The sequence below is a fragment of the Gorilla gorilla genome, chromosome 23 (assembly GCF_029281585.2).
Source record: "Gorilla gorilla gorilla isolate KB3781 chromosome 23, NHGRI_mGorGor1-v2.1_pri, whole genome shotgun sequence".
NCBI classification, from domain to species: Eukaryota; Metazoa; Chordata; class Mammalia; order Primates; family Hominidae; genus Gorilla; species Gorilla gorilla.
In genome coordinates, this window is record NC_086018.1 from 39,180,996 (window position 1) to 39,191,232 (window position 10,237).

The window sequence follows — 10,237 nt, forward strand, 5'->3', positions numbered from 1 at the left end:
TACAGATTAATCCAGAGTCAGCAATATAATAAGATGATTTCAACGTTTGTAGTTTTTTGGATGTTCACAATGAAAAGTTAGGAAGAGGCCAGGTGCAGGTTTCCACCTGTAATCCCAGCACTGTGGGAGACTGAGGGAGGAAGGATTGCTTGAGGCCAGGAGTGGGGAGACCAGCCTGGGTAACAGTGAGACCCTCATCTCTACAAAAAATAATTAAAAAAAAAAAAAACACATGGTGGCACACACCTGTAGTCTCAGGTACTTGGGAGGCTGAGGGGGGAGGATTGCTTGAGCCCAGGAGATCGAGGCTGCTATGAGCCACGATTGTGGCACTGCACTTCTGCTAGGGTGGCCGAGTGAGACCCTCCTGGGCTGTTACAGCACATCAATCTATGAAATGGGTCCAGTGTGCTAGCAGTGCCCCAGGTGCTGTCATTCACTTCGCTTACTGACTCCTCAATAACAGCCCCACTCAACAAATGAAAAACAAGCTCAGGTGAAATAAGGTCCTCAAGATCACATAGCCAGTAAAAGGCTTACCAGGACAATGGCCTGTTGGACTCCAAAGCCATTCCTTTCCATGTCCTTTATCTCCTTTACAGCAGAGAAGCCCCACTGGTGGCTGCAAATTAACTAGCAGATGTGTCATAGGGACACTCAAGCAGACTCAAAATACAGACTAAACACTGAAAAGTGGAGGGGAAGGGGACAACTAAGGAAGCATAAAAATAATCTCCCTAGGCTTCTCATTTTACAACCAAGGAAACATCTCCAGACAGTATTATGTTCATGATGAGGTCATCCTACTTAAAGACAGAGGACAAAGGCTGGCATCAAAAAGAATAAAATTGGCCAGGCGCAGTGGCTCATGCCTGTAATCCCAGCACTTTGGGAGGCCAAGGCAGGCAGATCATGAGGTCAAGACATCGAGACCATCCTGGCCAACATGATGAAACCCCGTCTCTACTAAAAATACAAAAATTAGCTGGGCATGGTGGTATGCACCTGTAGTCGCAGCTACACAAGAGGCTGAGGCAGGAGAATGGCTTGAACCGAGATCTCGCCACTGCACTCCAGCCTGGTGACAGAGCAAGACTCTGTCTCAAAAAAAAAAAAAAAAAAAAGGAAGAATAAAATGTTTAGGAATAATTTTTTTTTTTGAGATGTTTCACTCGTTACCCACGCTGGAGTGCAATGGCATGATCTCAGCTCACCTCAACCTCTGCCACCTGGGTTCAAGCAATTCTCTTGCCTCAGCCTCCCAAGTAGCTGGAATTAACAGGCATGCACCACCACGCCCGGCTAATTTTGCATTTTTAGTAGAGATGGGGTTTCTGCATGTTGTTCAGGCTGGTTTCAAACTCTTGACCTCAGGTGATCCGCCTGCCTTGGCCTCCCAAAGTGTTGGGATTACAGGCAGAGCCACCGTGCCTGGCCAGGAATAAATGTAACAGAAGCACAAAAAACTTCTACATTGAAAACTAGAAAAGATTGTTGGAAGAAATTAAGGACCTAAATAAATGGAAAGACATTCTTGTTTATAAATCAGAAAACCTTATATTGTTAAAGCAATACTCCTGGGCCAGGGTCAGTGGCTCATGCCTGTAATTCCAGCACTTTGGGAGGCCGAGGCAGGCAGATCATGAGGTCAGGAGATCGAGACCATCCTGGCTAACACGGTGAAACCCCATCTCTACTAAAAATACAAAAGATTAGCCAGACATGGTGGCACGTGCCTGTAACCCCAGCTACTCGGGAGGCTGAGGCAGGAGAATGGCGTGAACCCAGGAGGCGGAGCTTGCAGTGAGCCGAGATCGCGCCACTGCACTCCAGCACTCCAGCCTGGGTGACAGAACAAGACTCTGTCTCAAAAAAAAAAAAAAAAAAAAAGAATAAAGCTGGAGGCCAGGCGCGGTGGCTCACGCCTGTAATCCCAGCACTTTATAGGGCAGAGGCGGGCAGATCACTTGAGGTCATGAGTTCGAGACCAGCCTGGCCAACATGGTGAAACCTCGTCTCTACTAAAAATTTAAAAATTACCATAGTGATGGGGCCTGTAATCCGAGCTACTCAGATGGCTGAGGTGGGAGAATCACTTGAGCCTGGGACACAGAGGTTGCAGTGAGCTGGATCGCACCATTGCATGCCAGCCTGGGCAATAGAGTAAGCCTCCATCTCAAAAATAAATAAAGTTGGACCCCTACCTTATACCAAATATAAAAATTTACTCAAAATGGATCATAGACCAAAACATAAACACTAAAATATTAAAATCACAGAAGAAAATATAAGTATAGGCCGGGCACGGTGGCTCATGCCTGTAATCCCAGCACTTTGGGAGGCTGAGATGGATGAATCACATGAGGTCAGGAGTTCGAGACCAGCTTGGCCAATGTGGTGAAACCCCATCTTTACTAAAAATACAAAAATTAGCTGGGCGTGGTGGTGGGCACTTGTAATCCCAGCTACTTGAGAGGCTGAGGCAGGAGAATCGCTTGAACCCGGGAGGCAGAGGTTGCAGTGAGCCATGATCGCTCCATTGCACTCCAGCCTGGGTGACAAGAGTGAAACTCCGTCTAAGAAAGAAAGAAAAAAAAAAAAAAGAGAAAATATAGTTATAAATTTTCATGATCTTGGAATAGGCAATGGTTTCTTAGCTATAACACCTAAAAAAGCACAAGCAACCAAAGAAAAAACAAATTAGACCTCAAAACTTTCGTGCATCAGAGGACATGACCAAAGAAGTAAAAAGATATACAGAATGGGAGCATATATTTGCAGATCACATACTTCTGTATCTAGACTATACTTAAAAATTTCGGCCGGGCACGGTGGCTCATGCCTGTAATCCCAGCATTTTGGGAAGCTGAGGCAGGCAGATCACCTGAGGTCAGGAGTTTGAGACCAGCCTGGCTAACATGGTGAAACCCCTGTCTCTACTAAAAAAAAAAAAAAAAAAAAATTAGCCAGGCACAGTGGCAGGTGCCTGTAATCCCAGCTACTCAGGAAACTGAGGCAGGAGAATTGCTTAAATCCGGGAGGCAAAGGTTGCAGTGAGCCAATATCGCGCCATTGTACTCCAGCCTGGGTGACAAGAGCGTGACTCAGTATCAAAAAAAAAAAAAGGCCAGGCGCGGTGGCTCACGCCTGTAATCCCAGCACTTTGGGAGCCCGAGGCAGGTGGATCACGAGGTCAGGAGATAGAGACCATCCTGGCTAACATGGTGAAAACCAGTCTCTATTAAAAATACAAAAAATTAGCCAGGCATGGTGGCGGGCGCCTGTAGTCCCAGCTACTCAGGAGGCTGAGGCAGGAGAATGGTGTGAACCCAGGAGGTGGAGCTTGCATGAGCAGAGATCTCGCCACTGCACTCCAGCCTGGGGGACAGAGCAAGACTCCACCTCAAAAAAAAAAAAAAAAAAAGAAAAACAAACTTACTCTCAACAATAAAAAAAAAGGAGTAATACAGTTTTTTAAATGGGCAAAGGATTTTAGTAGATATTTCTCCAAAGAACATATACAAATGGCCAATAAGCACACCAAAAGATGCTCAAAACCGTTAGTCATTAGGGAAATGCAGGTCAAACCAAAATGAGACACTGCTTCACACCCACTCAGATGGCAGTAGTCCAAAGGACAATACCAAGTATTGGCTAGGATAGGGAGAAACTAGAACCCTCATACACTGCTGGTGATCATGGAAAATGGAAAACAGTCTAGCAGTTCCTCTAAAAAGTTCAACAGAGTTGGCCGGGCGCGGTGGCTCACGCCTGTAATCCCAGCACTTTGGGAGGCCAAGGCAGGCAGATCGCGAGGTCAAGAGATCGAGACCATCCCGACTAACATGGTGAAACCCCATCTCTACTAAAAATACAAAAATTTTAGCTGGGTGCAGTGGCACACGCCTATAGTCCCAGCTACTCGGGAGGCTTAGGCAGAGAATTGCCTGAACCCGGGAGGCGGAGGTTGCAGTGAGCTGAGATTGTGCCACTCCACTCCAGCCTGGCAACAGAGCGAGACTCCGTCTCAAAAAAAAAGAAGAAAAAAAGTTCAACAGAGTTACCATAGGACCCAGCAATTCTCCTGAGTATACACCCAAGAGAACTGAAAACATATGTTCACACAAAAACACATACACAAATGTTCATCAAAAGTATAAGCAATTCAGGCCAGGTGCGGTGGCTCACCCCTGTAATCCCAGCACTTTGGGAGTCTGAGGCGGACGGATCATTTGAGGTCAGGAGTTCAAGACCAGCCTGGCCAACATGGTGAAACCCCGTCTGCACTATAAATACAAAATTAGCCCAACATGGTGGCACTCGCCTGTAGTCCCAGCTACTCGGGAGGCTGAGGCATAAGAATTGCTTGAACCCGGGAGAGGGAGGTTGCAGTGAGCCGAGATCGCAGCAGTGCACTCCAGCCTGGATGACAGAGTGAGATTCCCTCTCAAAAAATAAAAATAAATATAGATATGTATCAAAAATAAAATACATTTAACATACCACTTAGCAATCTCATGTCTAGATATTTACCCAAGAGAAATAAAAACATATGTCCACACAAAGACCCTCATGTGACCGTTGATAGCATTTGATAGCATTATTAAAAATAGCCAAACGATAGGAACCACCGGAATACCTAACAGCTACTAACAGCGTAAACAATCGTGATACATTCAAACAATGCATTATCACCCAGCAATCAAAAGGAACAAAGAGCAAGTAAACACAACATGAATGAATCTGAAAGCGTTATGCTAAATGAAAAGAGCCAGATTTGCTGGGTGCAGTGCCTCACACCTGTAATCCCAGCACTGTGGGAGGCCGAGCCAGGAGGATCGCTTGAGACCAGGAGTTTGACTCCAGCCTGGGCAACATAGTGAGACACTCGTCTCTACAAAAATAAAATAAAATAAAATGAGTAATCATAACTAGCCAAAAAAAAAAAAAAAGAAAAGAAAAAAAAAGCCAGATGCAAAAGAGTAAATCCCATATGGATTTCGAGAAAAGACAATAAAGGAAAGCAGTGGTTTCGAGGGGGAAGTAGTTGGGAAAGGGCAAGAGGCACAAAGGAGCTTTTTGGGGTGATGGAAGTGATGGTGGTGGTGCTTTCACAACTGTGTACGTCTGTCAAAACTCATTGATTTAAAAAAGATGGATTTATTATATATAAATTATATCTCAATAAATTTGAATGCCACAATGAGACACTAGTCATACTCACAAAAAAGGCTAAAACAAAATGGTGGACAATACCAAATGTTAGTAATGATATAAAGCAATGGAAACTCTCATCTAATTCTGGTAGAATGTAAAAATAGTGAAACTATTTTGGAAAAAAGTTTGGCCATTTCTTTTTTTTTTTTTTTAAGACAGAGTTTTGCTTTTGTTGCCCAGGCTGGAGTGCAATGGCGTGATTTCAGCTCACTGCAACCTCCACCTCCCAGGTTCAAGCGATTTTCCTGCTTCAGCCTCTGGAGTAGCTGGGATTACAGGTATGCAGCACCATGCCTGGCTAATTTTGTATTTTTAGTAGAGATGGGGTTTCTCCATGTTGGTCAGGCTAGTCTCGAACTCCTGACCTCAGGTGATCTGCCCGCCTCGGCCTCCCAAATTGCTGGGATTACAGGCGTGAGCCATGGCACCCAGCCTTTTTTTTTTTTTTTTTTTTTTGAGATGGAGTCTTGTTCTGTCGCCCAGGCTGAAGTATGCAGTGGTATGATCTCGGCTCACTGCAACCTGTGCCTCCCAGGTTCAAGCAATTCTCCTGCCTCAGCCTCCCCAGTAGCTGGTACTATAGGCACAAGCCACCATGCCCGGCTAATTTTTGTATTTTTAGTAGAAATGAGGTTTCACCATGTTGGCCAGACTGGGCTCGAACTCCTGACCTCAGGTGATCCACCTGCCTCAGCCTCCCAAAGTGCTGGGATTATAGGTATGAGCCACTGCATCCAGCTGGCCATTTCTTTTTTTTTTTTTTTTTCTTTTTTTTTTAAGATGGAGTCTCATCAGTTTTCCATTGGTCTACAGACCATTCTGCCTTGGATGCCTTTGCTTCCTGCTGCTCGCTGAGAAGCTTGTGCCCTAATCTATTTCTTGTGCCCTAATCTTGTGCCCTAATCTATTTCACTGTCTACATGAGCAAAGTGGGAGATCACTGTCATGGCCAAAGTTACATGGCCAAGACAAGCTATGGCCTGGGAGTCCCAGGTTCGCCTATGTGGGCACTTTGCTATCCTATGTGGGCACTGGCATATGCTAAATGATGGGAAATCTGGGTCTCATGTTTCTGTGTGGTCCTCACCTCACTCGACTTCTGCTCTTTTTCTTCACACTGGGCTTCTATACTCTCATTACTATAGTTACCAGTTTTCCGTTGGTCTACAGACCATTCTGCCTTGGATGCCTTTGCTTCCTGCTGCTCGCTGAGAAGCTTCATCAGGAGGCCTGTTCGCGACATGAGCTTGGCACAGGTCCCTTGCACATGTGTTTCTGAACATTCCATTTTCAAGGTCCAGATAACATGAGACATGAACCTTCTCACATCCTCATTGGGGATGAGGGACCATAGCTGCTGGGTTAGCTGAATTTCAAACTGATCACCTGGGGACGAGAGCAATGGGTAATTGAAGCTTTTGGGCTTGGGGGACAGGTCAGTGCCCATGCTGTTGTATTCCCATTTTGTCTCAGTTTGTTTAACAGTTGGCTCTAAGTTGAATGCAGTCCCAATGGAATCTGCCTCAGGAGGATGATTGTAGTTTGTGTTTTCAGAGATGGTGCCTTTTGGCATAATAATGTTTTCCATAAAAACGATTTCTTCAAAGGCAAAAAAAAAAAAAAAAAGAAAAGAAAAAAAGATGGAGTCTCGCTCTTGTCGCCCAGGCTGGAGTGCAATGGCGCGATCTCGGCTCACTGCAACCTCCGCCTCCCGGGTTCAAGCGATTCTCCTGCCTCAGCCCCCCAAGTAGCTGGGATTATAGGTGCCTGCCACCATGCTGGGCTAATTTTTATATTTTTAGTAGAGATGGGGTTTTGCCATGTTGGCCAGGTTAGTCCCAAACTCCTGACCTCAGGTGATCTGCCCACCTCAGCCTCCCAAAGTGCTGGGATTACAGGCATGAGCCACTGCGCCCTGCTGGCCATTTCTTATATAGTTACTCATTCATTTTCCCTATGTCCCAGCAATTCTACTTCTGGTATTTATTCAAGAAAATAAAAATATTTGTCCACAAAAAGAACGTTTACAGCAGGATTATTCCCCGTAGCTAAAACTGGAAACAGCTCAAATGTCCATCAACAGATGAATGGATAAACAAATTGGTACAATGGAATACTGCACAGCAGCAAAAATGAATGATTATAATATGTGCATTGACATGACTAAATCTGAAAGACATTATGCTGTGTGAAGGAGAACTCAAAAGAGTACATGCTGCATGATTCTATTTATATGAAGTTCTAGAGCATATAGAACTAAGTTATGATTATAGAAATCATAATGGTAGAATATGTTGCAAAAATATTAAATACAATTTACACTTCTATTTTTTAAAAATTAAGCTGAAACAGGGATTAAGTTAGTATTCAAAATACATGCCATCAGATCCAGTACACCTGCAAGGACAGGGTCACAGATTTGACTTTTAGCTTCTTGGCCACGGAAGGAAAGCGTTCAAAACAATCAGTTATATGATTGTATCCAAAAGACGGGTGTTGTGGGGGAATCAGCTATTGGCCGGGCACAGTGGCTCATGCCTGTAATCCCAGCACTTTGGGAGGCCGAGGTGGGAGGATCACTTGAGCTTAGAAGTTCAAAACAAGCCTGAGTAACACAGCGAGACCCCATCTCTACAACAAATTTTTTTTCTTTTATTATTTATTTATTTGTTTTTTGAGATGAAGTTTCGCTCTTGTCACCCAGGCTGGAGTGCAGTGGCTCGATCTCGGCTCACTGCAACCTCTGCCTCCCAGGTTCAAGCGATTTTCCTGCCTCAGCCTCCCGAGTAGCTAGGATTATAAGCACATGCCACATCCGGCTAATTTTTTGTATTTTTAGTAGAGAGAGGGTTTCGCCATGTTGGCCAGCCTGGTCTGGAATTCCTGACCTCAGGTGATCTGCCTGCCTCAGCCTCACAAAGTGCTGGAATTACAGGCATGAGCCACTGCACCCGGCCAAAAAAAAAATTTTTTTTTTAATTAGCCCAGCCTGGTGGTACAGGCCTGCAGTCCCAGCTACTCGGGAGGCTGAAGCAGGAGGATCACTTGAGACCAGGAGGTCAAGGTTACATGAGCTATTATTGCACCACTGTACTCCAACCTGAGCAACAGAGTGAGACCTTGTCTCTTTAAAAAAAAAAAAAAAAAAGAACAAAAATAACAAGTATTTTTTACATTTTGGAATTGAGATATGAGAGAAATTCCCACACTGCACCACAGTTGAGGTTGAGATAGTGGACAACCAAGTTCAGTCTACACACATTTCACCTGGCTGTTGCTTAAAAGGTCTTGTGATGTAACAACAAAGTAAACTTCAGTTGAAGCACCTTTATGAGAGGCAATGACACATGAATCGGACCCCACTGAAACCAGTAATAGGGATAAATGGACATGCTGTTAGGGTATAAGACAGCCAAAAAATGTTCTCTCAGGATAGACATTACAGCCCTAATAACACACTTGATTCTTTGCTTTAGCCTAATAAGGAAAGCAGATTTCCAATCAGTGAGAGGAGTTCCCCTCGGCCAGCGATTTGGGAAACTGTTGGGAGTTGTGGTGGTAGCAGAACACAGGAGAAAGCCACTCAGGAGCTGGACAAGGGTGGTAGCAGTGGGGATGCAGAAAGGGGACATACTGGAGATATGTTTTGTGGTGAGAAGTAGTTCAGATTCAGAACTTGCTCACAGATTTGCAAGTAGGAGAAAGTGAAATCAAGGCTAATAGTTCGTAGGTTTTTGTTTATAATTTGGTTTCCTCTTGTGATTACATTCTTTCATTTCACAGTTTTTATTGAGAGCCTGCTAAATGCCATGTTACATTCAAGGTGCCTGATTACAGAGGTGGAGAAGATAAGGACCTGCTCTCGCTTGATTAAGAGCATGGATGCTGAAGCTAGTCTGCTTGGATTCAAATCCCAGCTCTGGGCTGAGCATGCTGGCTAATGCCTGTAATTCCAACACTTTGGGAGGTAAAGGTGAGAGGATCACTTGAGCCCAGGAGTTCAAGAGCAACCTGGGCAACATAGTGAGACTGTCTATACAAAAAAAGAAAAATTAACTGGGCATGGTGGCACATGCCCATAGTCCCAGCTACTGGGGAAGCTAAGGTGGGAGGATGGCTTGAGCCTTGGAGGTCAAGGCTGTAGTGAGCAATGAACTTACCACTGCACTCCAGCCTGGGTAATAGAGTGAGACCCTGTTTCAAAATATAAAAAATAAAAAATCCCAGCTCTGCCGCTAACTAACTGTATGACCATGTGCAAGTTACTTAACCTACCAAGACTCAGTCTCCTCATCTGTAAAATGGGCATAATAAAAGTATCCACCTTCTAGAGTAATAGGCCCGATTCTAAATGCCTAACAAGATTAAACATTAGCCAGGTGCGGGCTCACACCTGTAATCCCAACAATTTAGGAGGCCAAGGCGAAAGCATTACCTGAGCCCAGGAGTTTGAGACCAGCCTGGGCAACATGTCAAGGCCCTGTCTCTACAAAAAATACAAAAAACTAGCCAGGCGTGGTGGTGCACACCTCTGGTCCCAGCTACTTGGGAGGCTGAGGTGGGAGGATCACTTGAGCCCGGGAAGTGGGGGTTGACATATTCCAGCCTGGGCAACAGAGCGAGACCCTGTCTCAGAAAAAAAAAAAAAAAAAAGAAAAAGCATATTAAGTTTTAGCTATTACAATTTAAGGAGCTTTCATTCTAGTGAAAGGAAGCAGAAAATAAACTAGCACTAAATATTAGGTTATGGTAAGTTCAAAGAAGAACATTTAAAAAGGAGATATAGAGAACTTCATGAACTACTTCACTTAGGTGCTCCGGAGATGACATTTAATCTGAGACCTAAATAGCAAGGGGCCAGACATGAAAATATCTAGGAAAATAACATTCTAGAAAGAAACAATGAATGCAAACTCCCCAGGGCAAGAACAAGCTTAGCACATCCCAGGGACAGAAAAAAGGGCAACGGCTGGGCGCAGTGGCTCATGCCTGTAATTCCAGCACTTTGGGAGGCCAAGGT

General features: G+C 44.6%; 1 protein-coding gene across 1 annotated transcript; it reads right to left on the reverse strand.

Moving 5' to 3' along the window:
* Window positions 1–5,726: 5,726 nt before the first annotated feature.
* Window positions 5,727–6,805, reverse strand: LOC109024541 (leucine-rich repeat-containing protein 37A3-like). The gene has a single exon (XM_019018032.3). It carries the CDS (start codon window positions 6,803–6,805, stop codon window positions 6,233–6,235), a length of 573 nt encoding a protein of 190 aa, XP_018873577.3. The 3' UTR covers window positions 5,727–6,232.
* Window positions 6,806–10,237: the final 3,432 nt, after the last annotated feature.

Bases quoted from the DNA above. Each gene is read 5' to 3' on its own strand.
- LOC109024541 (XM_019018032.3), bottom strand. From the start codon at position 6,805: ATGGAAAACATTATTATGCCAAAAGGCACCATCTCTGAAAACACAAAC.